The 16960-nt window shown below is 39.7% G+C and overlaps 1 protein-coding gene across 4 annotated transcripts in view; it reads right to left on the bottom strand.

Annotated features, from left to right (window-relative positions):
* The window catches only part of LOC127509107 (caskin-2), a 67032-nt gene that overhangs the window by 45401 nt on the left and 4671 nt on the right, over nt 1-16960 (bottom strand). For all 4 annotated transcript variants that reach the window (XM_051887590.1, XM_051887589.1, XM_051887591.1 and 1 more), the window contains exon 2: nt 16265-16812. In XM_051887590.1, coding sequence (XP_051743550.1) covers nt 16265-16358 — 94 coding nt within the window. In that variant the 5' untranslated portion in view covers nt 16359-16812. The remainder of the gene's footprint in view (nt 1-16264; nt 16813-16960) is intronic.

Genomic DNA, 16960 nt, shown 5'->3' with positions numbered 1-16960 from the left:
CAGAGACGTCAGGTAATCCTTGAGAGATAAAGCTGGTCTTTATCCATGTTATATCTGTATATCCAGTGTCGCAGGTTCTAAACATTGCATGCAAGAAAGAAAACCTCATACTAAACTATTTGCAACTAAAATGGTTGCAAATGCAACAAAAAATAAATATAAGGGACTATAATTTAAAATCTAGTCGCCAATGGGGACAGTCAGGAAAACTTTGTGTATACACTATATTTTGACATATTTCATCTGGTAAGGAGATGTTTGTTAATTACTTCCAGTGTTTTCTGCAGCACTAACGTAACCTAAGCCTATAGTATTTTCATGTCACCCCTAGATGACATTACTTCTAAACCACCATCTATTTAGTGCTATTCTGTAATTTGCCAACTACAAAAAAAAAGTAATTTTAGGAGGCAGGGGTTCATTTTTCTTGACTCTGGAGCCTTGAGAATGTCAACAGTGACGTCTGGGAAGAATCAAGAGGGCTCAGAGTATGATTGAGGGAGGTACGGAGGATGGATTAGCGTCAAGTTTAAAGAGAGGCAGGCAACGTACAGAGTTCGCCCTGTCCCGCTGCTGAGGTTTGGGATGCCCTTGCCTGCTCGGGGTTAAGCATCACAGCGTGTAAATAAATAATCGTTGCAGATGGGCCCAGAGGAGCATGCGGTCACGCATACAGCCAACTCAAACACGCCACAGAGCTCTGTCTTTAAACACACGCAACAGAGTCCTCTGAAAAAAAGTAAAAAAAGGCTAAAGTTCTTATTTAAACTGAACAGAAAGTTCACGCTAAGGGCTACTACTAATTATTAGTTAGTTTGTAACAAACTAAACTCTGTTCTAAATTTAGTTGCACCATTTTTTCTGAAGGTAGAACTTGTAGTTACATAATGACTACACAGCTAAGCTAAATAGTACCTTATGCACAGCTGGTGCAATCGGCCCTAAGAGTCTCAAAAGGTTAAATGTCAAGAAATAAAACAAGGCTCTGAATGTAAAAAAAAAAGTAAATCCATTCACTAGATTATTGAGGAAAAATAAAAACTTTCATCTTGGCTTTCATATTGTAAGTTTTGAAGGATTAGCGTCATTTCATCCACAGGAGAAGAGGAGATCGGAACAGGGCTGCGACGTCCCCTAAAAGGGTCCGTAAATTTAAGTTGGAGTTGATCTCAGAGGGCAAAGGTTGAGCACAAGATTAGTTTTAACACCAAAGTCTTAAGCTTAGGAAACAATAAGTTCCAACTGCTTTTGTGGGAGAGTGTTCAAAGTCATTCCGTGCTAGCAAACCAATGCTAAAACAAACAAGTCAAATGACCGTTGGCCTTTTTCAACACAATGTAAAAGTTCAAAGTTTGATCGTTCTCTTAAAATAAAAATCCACTGTGTTCCTACTGCATACTCAAAGTTGTCTCCTCAATGAAGTCTCTCACATTGTTACAAACCACTTTAATGCAAATGCCAAAGTAATTTGCGATGATTCAATTTGCTTTCAAGCTCAGACCTTTCAGTATATTAGATCAAATGCACAGCTGCAGCATCCAAAAGCCACTCGTGAGATCGAGTCCTAAATGTACTGAGGAAAGTAATAGAATTCACATTCGGTTTTTGCCACGCCTTCAACTTTAAACACAAGGCTGCATTTTTGAAATGGCAACAAAACGTTTCAAAGAGCGCTGCCATTCTATAGAGAGACTGTGGCAGCCTGCCGCTGCCAAGGCCTGGATCTGTGGCCTCTGGAAGGCTATGCATATCCAAACCAAACACATTCCATGTTTTTATGTCCTGAAGAAACCGATCCTGGTTTTCCTTTAAAGTCAGATAAAAAAATGATCTCTAGAGACGGAGGAAGCAATCTCATACTAATAAATCAGTAATAGAAGTCAGTGAGTGTGCAAACTGCACGCCTGACAGATTTCTCAGCTCCGTCTCAGTCTCGGGGTGTCTGTTGTGACAGCGGAGTCGTGCTGTCACAGGGCTAGTGGTGCAGTTAATGGGCACGTCTGTGACTGCACTGCGGTCAGGCCGTGTCACAGAGGACAGAGCAGAGCGCGAGACACGCTTTCATCTCCGTGCCAAATGATGGGGCCCGGCAGCTGCGGGGCCGGCCGCTGGGGAGAGCAGAGAGGACTCGCAAGAGAGCAAAACACTTTATATCCTCTGTTAAACAACTGTACGTTCACTGATGGGCAGGTCCTCTGGGAATATATACATGCTGATTTTCGAAGAACTAGAATGCCTGTCATTCACAAAGTTCTACACATTCCCTGCCCCTTCACATATTGTTCACATATTCCTTCTTTAAGTATGTGTAGTAGAGTTTTCAGTCCTGGTCCTGGGGCTACTTAGTAAGTCTCTTTTATCTGACACATTCAGTGCAGTTCATGGAGTTCTCTCCAAATGATCTAAATTAGGTGTGTTAAATAAGGAGACATATAATGGGTGCTTCTCAAACGGAAGGCTGCATCCTAGGCAACTTAGGCAGCTGACTTGATGCCTTGCTGCCCTATCAGGCAATGACTTTGTAGGCAAAATTTTGCAAACGGAGCTACCTCACAAAACTAATTTCGGAAAGACTTCTGAGGCAGTGTAACGGTTTAATGATCTACAGCAAAATAGAGAGAGCTATGGAGAAAACTAAGCAAATCTTTAATTACTACAATAGTAATTTCTCACTAGAAATGACATCAAAAGTGGAAAATATTGGTCAAAAACTTACATTTACACACAAACTGTTTCAAACCTGTATGACTTTCTTTCTTCTGCTGAACACAAAAGATGCAGCCTTCCGTTTTAAAAGCACCCAAAATAAGAGAGCCGTGGGTCCCCAGAACCAGGATTGAAAACCACTTTAGTAGAGGACAAAACAGCATGCAACACATGCAGACTATATATTTATTAAATTAAGGGGCTAGTTGACCCAAAAATGAAAATTCTGTCATCAATTACTCACCATCATGTCATTCCAAACCCAACTAGATTGATTATGGTCAACAGCAAAGAACTCATTGGTACTTGCAGAAGCTCAAAGTGCCTGCATCAAGCAAGCACTTTTGAGCTTCCGTTTACCATATTTGATGTGCTCTATGTATATGCTTTGATCAATGTGTATATCTAAATAAAAGCCTGATTAAATCTGTTCATTACATAAAATATTCATGTCTCTTAAAGGAACACTCCACTTTTTTTAAAAATAGGCTCATTTTCCAACTCCCCTAGAGTTAAACAGTTGAGTTTTACCGTTTTCGAATCCATTCAGCCGATCCCTGTGCAAGCAGGGGGTCACAGGCGCTGCGTAATATCATTGCGCCTGCTGCAGCCATGGTACGGCAGCATGATTATTACGCCGGAATGAGAGTATAGTTCCTAGCCATATCAGCTTAGAAAATCACAACTTTTCATTTTCCGTCGGTCTTAGTACACGATGTAACTACAGAAGAGTCAAGTTTTAAATAGGAAAAATATCGAAACTCTTTGGTCATTTTGGAGCGAGATGCTAACGGTCTAATCAGATTCAATGAACTATGCTAAGCTATGCTAAAAGTGGTACCGCCAGACCCGGAGATCGGCTGAATGGATTCGAAAACGGTAAAACTCAACTATTTAACTCTAGGGGAGTTGGAAAATGAGCCTATTTTCAAAAAAAGTGGAGTGTTCCTTTAAGAAGACTTGGATTAAACTGCTCATTTCAAATGGATTACTTTTACTATGTCTTAATGAAGTTTGAAAATTTTTGTGGAATGGACTGGGAGGGACATAAATCTCTCAGATTTTATTAATAATATCTTCATTTGTGTTCCGAAGTCTTATGGGTTTGGACAATTGATGAAAGAATTTTTCTGGTGAACTAACCCTTTATGTCAATACAATTAAGTTCTTTAGATTAATTGTGTAGCCCTCACAACTAAACATGATGCACCAGTTTGAATATGCAGAATGTAGAAAATTATAAGAGAGCTGAACTGCAAGGAAGCTTAATTTCGGTTTGTTCCTCAAATAAGCTTAAAGCGCACATGTTGTTGTTATTAACTACTTTTATGGTGTTTTTCTGTCAGTTTTCGACCTTGATAGAATCGGCCAACATACAATATTGAATTTGGATTGCTCTACTGTGAAAATACTCTATCCAGGTATCGGAAGAGTGCGTAATTTCCATAAATTGTCAATCTCATTAAAAAAATGAATGACTTCAGGGTGCTTTGTCATTGTAATTTGTTGTCACTTCATTTAACACAGTGCACTGTGGTTAAATCCATTAAGCAGATTTTCCCCAAAAATCAGAATGGAAAATGTGGAAAAAAGTCCACAGATTCCATCTGGGGCTGCTGATGAGGTGTTTCTGCACGTCTCAGAAGAGTAGACCCATAACATCTGATGAAAAAATAGCACTGAGTCAAGGAAATGTTCTCGCCATTCCAGAAGAGAAAAAAACTTCTTAACTGCTTCATGACAAGAGGACCCTATAATTATATGTGTGCAAGAGCTCCAAAACTACAATTTGATGAGTAAAGTGCAAACAGGTTATGAAGCTAGTAATAAAACAAACCATAAATGTAAACTGCAGCCTGTCAAGACAGAGAAAAATAAGATGCTGTCATTCTAAATTACGTGAAAGCGTTACAGCTGCTTTTCTGAACCAACACTTTGAATGAAGTATTTTAGAAGGGCTGAAAAGCTTTGCTTTTCATTAATATTTGTAATGGCACAAAACCACCATCCAGATCACAGGTGCAAGGTTATGCCAGTGCCCACAAGGGGAATGCATTTCAACTAGGATTAAAACAAGTTGTAATTTCCTCCTGCTGCTTCCTATTATGACCCAAAAGTAACAACAGAAGAGGTGGAGATAATTCAACAAGAGGGAAACATCTGTTTCAGCCATGGGTTTTCCCGCTACAACCAGAGGATCTGGACAATTGCATTGGTTGCATAATGTGAGAATAACCTGAAAATAACACAAGATCGTATTCACAAAGTACTCCAAATTACGTAATTGATCATGAATCTGCAACATTTATTGCATTTGTTTAGAGAAAAACTGATCTAGGATCAGTTTCTATGGAAGCTTGTTTTTGCCATGAAGTAAAAAAAAAAAAAAAAAGATAATTGAATTTTTATCTCACAATTTTGACTTTTTTTTTTCACATTAGTAAGTCTACATCTCACAATTCTTACTTTTTTCTCAGAATTGTGTAATATAAAATTACAATTGTGAGTTACAAAGTCAGAATTGCAAGATATATACTTGCAATTCTGACTTTTTTTCTTGCAATTTTTCTTGCAAAGTTCAATTGAGAGGAAAAAAAGACTGACTTTATTTCTCGGTATTGCGAGTTACAATTCTCAGAATTCTTACTGTATACCTCACAATTGCGATTTATATCAAGCAATTCTGAGAAAAAAGTAAGAATTGCGAGATGTGAGATAAAAAGTTGCAATTAACTTTTTTATTTTTCATTTCATGGCGGAAACAAGCTTCCATAAGTTTCTGATTACAAAGAATTGAGTGAAATAATGCATCTTCAATTAGATGGATCTACAAATGGTTTTCACCACTGTGTGTTGTCAAGAATTGTGGTATTTCCAAAAGAGAAGTCCGATGCAATTCCTCAAATGTTGGCCCAAATTACACTGCTTAGCATTTTTACCATTATTCACGTACAGCCACCACTTTAGGTTTTGAAACCATATTTTAGGGGTAATAAGGTAGAATGCAAAGCACCATATCAGAGGCTGCATAGCATGCAAACGATCAGTGCTCTGAATGTGGGTGTGTGTGGACAAGGCAAATAGATGAGAGTCACAGCTCGTGTTGACAGCTGTAACACCAAGGCAGGCCTTTTTCTGTGTGACTTCTCTCAATCAGCATTCATGGTTTGTTGACTCAGTAGAACATTCAAAGTGTCACTTAGCACAGGTGATGACACTGATGATGAAGATGATGATGGAGGAAGAGACCCATCAAAACTGCTGAATATGTGGTATGTGATGATGATGATGATGATGATGTGGTTTACTAAGCGTGCTCTGCCAGTAGTCATTTAGCTAAGACTTTTATCCAACTTGACTAACAGTTTACTTATTGCTGGTTTAGTAACCTGAGGTTAAGTGTCTTCATCAAGGGTGTAATAATGATAGCTTGTGACATCCATTTAAATCAGCAAATCAGAGTTTGTAAGCATTATAGGAACAAGAAGAGTTTTTTTCTTCATTCTTTTGATTTTGGGGTGAAAAGTGACCTGGACATGTTTTCACAAGATTCACTTTTTTAAAACAAATATATAATTTTTTGGTCACACTTTAGTATAGGGAACACATAATAAACTATTAACTACGACTTTTCCCTCAATAAACTCCTAATTTACTGCTTATTAATAGTTAGTAAGGTAATTGTTAAGTTTAGGTATTGGGTAGGAATAAGAATGTAGAATATGGTCATGCAGAATAAGTCATTAATATGTGCTTAATAAGTATTAATAAATAGCCAATATTCTATTAATATGCATGCTAATAAGCAACTAGTCAAAAGCCCCTTAAAAAAAGAGTTACCAATTTTTTTAGTACTAATTTCATGGCCAAAACAAGTCTTTTTCATTAGAATGCATACAGCAGCTAAAACTGTTATTCAACACCACACAAACACACACACACACACAGAAACATGCTATTTTGTTCTCAGGATGAAAAGGAAATTCACACCCCATGCTTTGTTCAGAATGGCTTTTTTCCTCCTATCCCAAACTTTCATCGGTTTACCCAGAATCCACTCCCACTCTATTCCACAGAGATCACGTGCTGCTGGCATGTGATTGACCGTATCCGTCTGAGATACGCAGGCGTTACAGGAGATAAGGTGACAGATTAACAGCACCAGTGCTGCCTAGAGCGCTTCTGTTGCTGTATCTGTGCTTTGGCTCACGTCCGTTCATCTCCATATGAAAAGAGCTGGAGCGTTTTATTTATCCCGCTTAAAGATCCCATATTAAAGATCCCATAAAAACTAAACTGGTATTTTGTGGCTTTTAGCCCACATCTATTAGCTTTGAGGTCATCTATAAGCTAATGTACATTTTCAAAAAACACACTTTTAGCATAGATACAATTAAAATGTACAGACTTCCTCTTCCAGGAAAGCAGACCAAACATATAGATCTTGTTGAAGGGCTGTACACACATTTTCACAATAACTAGTTTTTCCAATGCTTCATCATCGAACTCACACTCAAATTGGTTTGGTAAAATAGACACCATCATTTCTGTCTTTACAGTGTGTAAAATCTTTAAGGATTGAGGAAGCCTCTGGAGCCAAAATTCAGATACGGTAATGGGAGTTTCATTTCTGACATGCACTGTATGCGGTAGATCAGTCATAACAGACTGGATCATCTGACCAATCAGAGCAGAGCAGACCAATCACAACAGACTGGATCATCTGACCAATCAGAGCAGAGCAGACCAATCACAACAGACTGGATCATCTGACCAATCAGAGCAGAGCAGACCAATCACAACAGACTGGATCATCTGACCAATCAGAGCAGAGTAGATCAATCACAACAGACTGGATCATCGGAACAATCAGAGCAGAATAGATCAATCACAACAGACTGGATCATCTGACCAATCAGAGCAGAGCAGACCAATCACAACAGACTGGGCCATCTGACCAATCAGAGCAGAGTAGATCAATCACAACAGACTAGGCCATCGGACCAATCAGAGCAGAGTAGATCAATCACAACAGACTGGGTCATCGGACCAATCAGAGCAGAGTAGATCAATCACAACAGACTGGGTCATCTGACCAATCAGAGCAGAGTAGATCAATCACAACAGACTGGGTCATCTAACCAATCGGAGCAGAGTAGATCAATCACAACAGACTGGATCATCGGACCAATCAGAGCAGAGTAGATCAATCACAACAGACTGGGTCATCTGACCAATCAATGCAGAGTAGATCAATCACAACAGACTGGGTCATCTGACCAATCGGAGCAGAGTAGATCAATCACAACAGACTGGGTCATCCGACCAATCGGAGCAGAGTAGATCAATCACAACAGACTGGATCATCGGACCAATCAGAGCAGAGTAGATCAATCACAACAGACTGGGTCATCGGACCAATCAGAGCAGAGTAGATCAATCACAACAGACTGGGTCGTCTGACCAATCGGAGCAGAGTAGATCAATCACAACAGACTGGGTCATCTGACCAATCAGAGCAGAGTAGATCAATCACAACAGACTGGATCATCGGACCAATCAGAGCAGAGTAGATCAATCACAACAGACTGGGTCATCGGACCAATCAGAGCAGAGTAGATCAATCACAACAGACTGGGTCGTCTGACCAATCGGAGCAGAGTAGATCAATCACAACAGACTGGGTCATCTGACCAATCAGAGCAGAGTAGATCAGAGCAGAGTAGATCAATCACAACAGACTGGATCATCGGACCAATCAGAGCAGAGTAGATCAATCACAACAGACTGGGTCATCTGACCAATCAGAGCAGAGTAGATCAATCACAACAGACTGGGTCATCTGACCCATCAGAGCAGAGTAGATCAAAAATGATGCATACATCTTAAGGTTAGAAAAAAATGTATAAAAATAAAAAATGCCCCTGGAAAGCCATTTAAGGTGACAAATATCTAAATAAATTTCTAACCAAATCACAGAATATGAAGAATGTCAAAAGCTATCAATGACAGGCCTAAACCAGATAAAGTACAAGCACAAAACACACACAGCAAAATATCTGATTATCGTTATGGACAAAAACATCACCCTGAGCAGTGCAGTACACTAGTGTTGTGTTGTGAAGTTTACTGCCCTCGTCCACGACTGCCTCAGCACAGAATGTCTTGCTGTACCTGTTGGACGCATTCATTCAAACTCCATTAGAGGACACAGAGAGCGCTGTGGGGCGTACATTCCCTCTAGCTGACATCATCTCTCCTATTCTTGTGCATTTTTCCCCCTCATTCAAAGTTCAGAGTGTTATGTCGCAGCCTGGACAATGGTTGGCACGCTCGGAGAAGGAAGAACGCCAGAAAAATATCTGTGAAACACTATTAAGCTCCAGCTCAAGGCAGCTGTGGCTCATAAGTCACTGCATACAGTGTTCTGAGGTAATATTGACCTATTTTCCACATGTACTACCAGATTCTGCTCCTGCATTCCTATGTGGAAAAGAAACGTGGCGTAGTCACACACAGCCCTGGTCGTATGCGATGGGGCTTAAGCATTAATTGACTGCAGTGTTATGGAGCTCTGCTGGGGTCTTACTGAGAGCTGTGTGCACTTATAGTAACTTTCCATCCCTAAATACAACCAAAAAAAAACAGGCATACTGCAGGCTGGTTGTGCATGTAAGCTAAACGTTTGAGGGACGCGGCGTTCTCTGGTTTATTCAGCATTCTGGCCTCAGGCAAGACTGTAGTACTTTTCTCAGCTTAAGTCATCTGTGTCAGGAAGATAACGTTTGAATACGCATTCATGGGCAGAAAAATATTGCGGTTATCTCAAAGCTTTTCCGTGACACACCAAAGACTGCATCTATGCATCTGATGGACACAACAAATGCAGGATAAGGAGATAAGACCGCAACAGAAAATAAACAGTTCATGGGTCAAATACACAAACAGTATGATTTCAACCACTCAACTGTTCAGCTTGAATGCTGATTTACTACTTTCAGAATGTAATACAATCTTGTTTCAGGCCACTAACTAAAATATTTCATGTGGAGGGTCACTGAAATTCTCAGAAAACCTAAAAAGTATAGTCGGTATAGTAGTATTGTCAATAAATCTATGTGGCCTATATATCAAATATTTAAGATATACACTACAGTTCAAAAGTATGGGGTCACTAAGATTTTTTTAAGGAAATTAATACTTTTATTTAGCAATGGCTCATTAAATTGCTCATTAAATTAAGAGACAGTAATGTTACAGAAGATGTATATATATATATATATATATATATATATATATATATATATATGGCTGTTTGGTTAAAATTATCATAGATAATTCAGGTGATAACAGACGCCTTATAGTCTTACATAGGGATATGTCTCATCTTCTGAACAGCCCCTGACATGCTCTCAGGACGTTTCTCTTTAGCGAGCCAATCAAACATTTAGCAGGCAAGTGTCAGACTCGACAGACAACTACCATACAGAGACAAAATTTCACAGTCTGTCAAAAAGGGTTTTAACACGTCCCCTTCAATATGTCTCCCTCCACCAAAATGAGAAAATCTCATTAGTTTCCCCTGCTGCCATTAGTTGTGGTGGGGGTTGCTTGATATTAAGGAGCATCATTTACATGCAGTTAAACCACTAGCTAATGAATGAAAAACCACCACAGTGGCTCTTTCAGAGGATCAAATGAAATCATCTGTGATTCTGATGTAGAGTGCCGTCATTACAAACTGAGAAACCACCACCGGCTTTTTGAGGTCCATACAAACGTGCGCCCCATCTGGTGGAAAAGATCAAAACCACATTCACTTAACTCAGTATTAAACAAGAAAAAACACTGATGGGGATCTTCTGCACCCTGGATCCAAGGTGCTGGAAGTTAGTGGTGGGTGGTATGAACAAAATCTTATTCTGTAATAAAAAACTATGAGGAACTTAAAAAGAAAATTGGTTTATATGTTAAGTAACCATGAGGTAATGCCTATTTTTGGATAATGCAGCGAATTAAATACTTCACAATGGTACTTCATCTGAGTACATTCTCTCCAACGAGGATAAACATGCTTTGTGTCGACCACAATGTGCTTTGTGTTGTGAATTACTGGCTGCCGAGAGCAAGAAACCATAGACGTGCAAGAAACATTTAGAAACCCATCACTCAAACTATTAAGACTGTAAATGACACTGTTGTTTATACATTTACAAAATTGTCGATTATCATCACGCATGATTTTGTAACATTATAAATGTATTTACTGTCACATTTTGATATTTTTCATGTGATCCTTGCTGAATAAATGTATTAAAGGGTTAGTTCACCCAAAAATTTCAACTTTGTCATTAATTACTCACCTTCATGTCATTCCAAACCCGTAAGACTTTCGTTCATCTTCAGAACACAAATGAAGATATTTTGAATGAAATCTGAGAGATTTCTGTCCCTCCATTGACAGTCTACGCAACTACCACTTTCAAGCCCTAGAAAGGTAGTAACAACACCATTAAAGTAATCCATGTGACTCATGGGGTTTCACAACTCCACAACACATGCATGTTGTGTTGATGCCAGAGTATGTGAACGTGTGTTGGAGTTGAATAATTTGTAAATTAAGGGATAAATTATGTTTATTTGCACAAACAAAGCACTCACGCCTCTTCATAAAATTAAGGTTAAACCACTGGATTACTTTAATGATGTCTTTACTACCTTTCTAGGGCTTGAAAATGTCACACCGTGTCCTAACCAGACGCGATACTATAAGATTCCAGCAACAAACAATTTGTCTGTCCACACCAGACGCAACGCGACTTTGAGACGTGATAAAGTCAATCAAAAATCACAGCCAATCAGAAGAGCACGTGGGCGGGCTCTCTCGGCAAGCTCCAACGGCACTCGCAACGAAATGGATAAGTACATAATCAAATAATTCATGAATATTACACCTTATTAAAAATATATACTGAGTTACCGAAACAATCTTTGTCATAGAATACACTTGTCTGTTGAGTTGACAGTTTGAACGTTCTTGTTTCATTTTATTTATTTTAAAGATCTGAGGTAAATTCTCCATCGTTGCTTTCAGTACGGCTATAAAAGACACACAAAAATGATATTCAAACTCCCATTAGACGCTTTTAACATCGTAAAGCACATAAACAGTGCCTGAGATTGTCCTTGCCATACTCTGTGTTGTTGTTCCAGCCACGACGTCGCGGAAAAATAGAAACTGTTTCTAAAATAGAATCGTCGAGTGTCGCCATCGCGGCTAGTTAGGACAGAAACTCTGATTTACATAGAAGATACCTTTTATTGCGTGTCGCGGCGTCGCGTCGCGTCTGGTTAGGACACGGTGTCAGTTGCGTTGTAGACAATGGAGGGACAGAAAGCTCTCAGATTTCATTAAAAATATCTTAATTTGTGTTCCAAAGATGAACGAAAGTCTTGTACAGGTTTGGAACAACATGAGGGTGTAATGACTGAATTTTCATTTTTGGGTGAACAAATGCTTTCATTTCTTTCAAACAAAGAAATCTTACTGACTCATGACACAGTTTTCCGCACAAACAGAGGAAATGCTTCATGTAGATGAAATTTCACTCTGGTGGGGACACTCGGTTGAAGCAGCAAAAGAAGAAACCAAAGGACAAAATGTGCCTGTCGTGACAAGCTGAGACAAAAACTCAGATTTACATGGAAGAAATAACTTGTCACTTTATCATGTAGTATCTTATTCCTTTGAATAACATGTATGCCTACAAACATCCCAACACTAAAAACAACAGGACTTAGAGGATCGAACGTCTGGCATAAATCTGGAATAACAGAGGATTACACCATGGATTTAACACAAAACATTATCAAACACACAAACAAATTACTGCACAATTCCACCTAAACCTCAGACATCTTTATTGAGTTGATGGAAAGAAAAAAGCTCAAGAAGAAAAAAATCCATCCAGCAAAATCCAAAGTCAGCAGTAGGCATTTATATCAAACGTGCTCTGTGAGAATATAAACATGGAGATCTAAAATAGGTCATGATAAGAACAGGACATGATAAGAAGGGTCTCTCTTGCACATATAATACCCTATAATCTGTTTGGCCACCATCTGGGTCTTCATCGTGATTTATGAGAGTCTGGGGTGAAAGCAAACCTGCGCTGGCAGATGTCAAGGGGAGCAACGGATGCGTTCACCATCAATGGATGCAATAGAGGCTGTTGTTTGTTGCGTTGCACAGCCTGGGTGAGCACGTGTACGAAGCACAAGGTGATGAATTAGTAAAGCTATGAGTTTGAACAAAGGGTCGTGGGTAATCTGACAGGCTGCGGCGCAGCCCCTGAGGGACTGAGACAAAGCGGTGGGAACGAAGGGGCGGAGGCATGCTGGGTAGGCTAGTCAGCTGGCCGGGTCTTCTCCAGCCTGAAGGATGAGGGCCACAAAAGCCCGCCGCGCGTTAATGACTGTATGAAAGCGTTTATGACCCTTAGCGCACTAAAGATGACATTATGGAGCAATTACTCAGCCTGTGTGCCATTCACACAATGGCTCAGGCGTTGATTCTGGCCTGAAAAAACAAAAGAGGAGGTTATACACGAGATCGACTCGCCATCCTGCCCTGCCTTGAAGTGGCTGCGTTATCTGTGCGTGTTTACACACACTTGGGTAAAGAATAGCTGAGGTGGTGCTGGGTTATCATACTGACCCCTCGCTGGCCTTGGAAATCAAATCCTGAAGCTTAAGTCCAAACAAAAACCCACCAGTCAATTGTAAAGGTATGACCAGGTGTTCGGATGGCATAGGATGTGTAGAGAAAACAAACAAAAAAACACCTACTCTAGACCTACTATTTCCCATGAGGCGCAGGCAAACATGCAGCAAACCTGCGATAAATACAGGCACCTGCTCAACAAGAGGACACAATCTTCAAAAGACAAAGTTCCCTGTGTTCTAATGGATAATTACAAGCACCTTCGCAAACATGTGAAAAGGTCACCTGCAAGATACAAAGGTATATTTAGGGCTGAGGTCGCCCCAGGTGTGAAGTATTTTCCTTTCAGCGTAATGGCCTTTGAAATATAAACATTTAAAAGACTTATATTTACAAGTTAAGTAAATATATAATGAATCTGTAATACAGTGCATATATTTAGCAAAATGCTCTTCTCTAGAGTTATTTTTCTAGCTAACTAATGAGTTTATGGACACTGAATAGCTTTCTTGAGGTAAATGAAACAAGTGACATTGTAGAGCCTACAAGCTGTTTTACTGACATCTTTTCCTGGATGAAACACAGATTGATCCATTACATGAGACCGGACTGTGTTGTAATGTATCTTTCAGCATAGCTTATGGTGTTCACCCTTGTTTATTTTGTGCTATAACTAGTAGTAAAGAGGAATAGATTATCTTGTTCACGTGCACTTGATCCGCACTGCTGCTTGAACTGAGGCGCTACAGCGATCTGTCATACTGTATTTAAGAGCGCCAAAACAACATTTTGTAATAAAATCAACCGAATTTTAAAGTTGAGACTTTGCTTCATATTAAAAGTCACAAAGCACAATGTTTTTTGCGATTATTGGATGGCAGGCACGCTACAAATGTTTTGTGAAGTTTTGTTTCAACAGAAAACAGCACAGATTAAAAGATTTTAGTTTTAAGAAACCATATCATTACCAAATAAAATCGAGAAATGAATATTGTCAATCTAGAGCTAGTGTCCACACAGCTGACATGTTTAACTGGTGTAGCTTACCCACGGTTTGTGCAGGAAATAGATGCTAAACACAGTCAAAACTTGCCATCAGAGCAGTGCTAATTAAATGTCTGTTTCGGTCACTGATTTTGGCCCTTCAAAACCATTTCAGCCCGAAACCTAAAATAGCTGTTTCAGCCTAAAGTTTTCAGTAGCCGAAATTTCAGTGCATCCCTACATTAACTTGATCAAAAGTGAGAGTAAAGACATTTATAATGTTACAAAATATTTCTACTACAAATAAATGCAGTTCAGTATTCATTAAAGAATCCTAAAAAAAAGGCATCATGGTTTCTACAAAAAAAAAAAAAAAAAAAATCAATTTAAAATGTAACAACTGATTTGCACAACAACAACACTTCTTTACCATAGTAAAAACACTGTGCGTACTGCTTTTACAAATGTTTTATATTATCAGAGAGAAAAGACCCCGTTCCTCTTCTGATGACTGGCAGTTTGTGAGGTCTTATTGGGGGAGCATCTCTCTTCCCCTGACTGGACCACATCACAGAGAGCATGAGCTCTTCATGCTGGAGTCGAGTGCATACAGGCTCTTAATGTGCTGCCATAAAGAGATAAAAGTAGAACACAAACACAGAGTAGAGTCTGTTGATGTTATCAGGACCCAGTTGGCAAGATGTTCCAAAGGCCAATCACACTGCTCTTACAGAACACCAACCAGGACATAAAATAAACCTCAAACAAAGACTAACTGGTGGGACTGGGAAAAACAGGCATGAATGGGGCTCTCCAAGCAGTCAGTTCATTCATGTTAGATAATTAGAAAGTGCATAGAAATACACTTAACCAAAACAACAGTCGCTATTGATCTATGCTAAGCAGACAAGCGAGTCCCGAACTTTGACCTCCTGAAATAAACCTGTGAAATGAAAAGTAAGTAATGGGCTATGTGTATGTGCAAATGTGTTTCCCAATAACTCTATCTGTCATGAGTATGTCTACAAGAATTCTGCAACAATTCTGTAGAAAAAGCCACAGGTTTGCACTGAATTCAAAGTTCTTCAAGTCCCTACATTGCATGATTATCAAGTAAATGTTGTGGCTAATTTTATCATGCTTTCAACCATCAATTAGCATGCTTAACCATGTTTAAAGGGTTAGTTAACCCAACATTAAAATTCTTGCATCATTTACCTACCATCATTCCAAACCTGCATGACCTTATTTCTTCAGTGAAACAAAACCGGAGAGTTTTTGTACATTGTAGCCTAAATGAATTCAGTCTGTTCCTCACTTGAAGCTATCGTATGGCTTAACAAAATAGTGTATAAGTAAAATTGACTACTTTTGTCTTGTGTTTTTTGGTCCTTGAATGCTCACCATCTGCTTTCATTGTATGAAAGATAAGCAGCATGGACATTATGCTAAACATCTATGGAAGAAAGGAAGTCATACTGGTTTAGATGGACATGAGGGTGAATAAAGGATGACAATGTTCAGAATTATGGGTGAACTACACTTTAAAATCCATCTTGCAGAATGTCCCTCACAATTCATGGAGAAAATGTGACAAACATATGCAGAATCTGTTCAGTCCTAGGCAGGAGCACCATTGTAGACCATTTTAGAGCACCATTTTAGAGGTATATCACCAAGCCCTACTCATGGGTGTATGAATATCATAATGGGATCATCCGAAGAACTATTCAAACAGTTCACAGCCCATCTTTTAGCTCCCTAATTGCCAATGAGGGGCTGCGAAAGCAAAGATCTCCATGGATACCCATGTCGAAAGCTGTGTTAGAATAGCAATGAACTTTTACTCACTGCTTTTGCTGGCTTTGACCTTGGCCAGTAGTTTCTGTGTAGTAGCTAGATCTCCATTCTTGACCGCTTGCAGAAGATCCTGCTCTTTTCCCATGATCTCCACCAGCCAGAACTCCACCAGCGTCCCACAAGAGTCCTGCTCCTCCCTTACACCTCCATACAGCGGCGCAACCGCGGCATGAACCTATCCCAGAATCCTCTCTTTTGGTAGTGCTTGCTTCAGTCGGGGTAGGTGACAGCCAGACGTCTGAGTGAACCACAAGCAACTAGATATCCGTATTTCTCCAACAATCACGTCATCAAATTCAACAGACCGTCTACTTCAGCGCTCCGTCTGGTTATGGATGTGGAAGGCCGGAGAAATGGAAAATCTATTTTGCCCTTATGAATTGCCTTCCGGTTTTTCGTTCTCAAGTTTCCAGAGCGTTTTCAGAGTTGGTTTGGGTCGCGTGGAGCTCAGATTCTGGGAACGCAAGGGCCCTGTTGATGCTGTGGTTTAGAAGGTTGAGAAGACTGGAGTTTTGGACAGTGGATCAGCAGACCAAAACCTGAAAAAGGAGTGGGCAAGAAAAATAGTACTGTTAATACACCATCCAAGTACAGTGCACGAGCAAAGCAGTAAGAAGGGGAAAGTATTGCTGAGAACAGAAGCCTACTATGATGCTCTGACAGCAAGCCTCAGAGACTCTTTTCACC

The sequence above is a fragment of the Ctenopharyngodon idella genome, chromosome 3 (genome assembly GCF_019924925.1).
Source record: "Ctenopharyngodon idella isolate HZGC_01 chromosome 3, HZGC01, whole genome shotgun sequence".
Lineage (NCBI taxonomy): Eukaryota > Metazoa > Chordata > Actinopteri > Cypriniformes > Xenocyprididae > Ctenopharyngodon > Ctenopharyngodon idella.
Note: the sequence above shows the minus strand (reverse complement) of the source record. Positions and strands in the feature narration are given on the sequence as shown.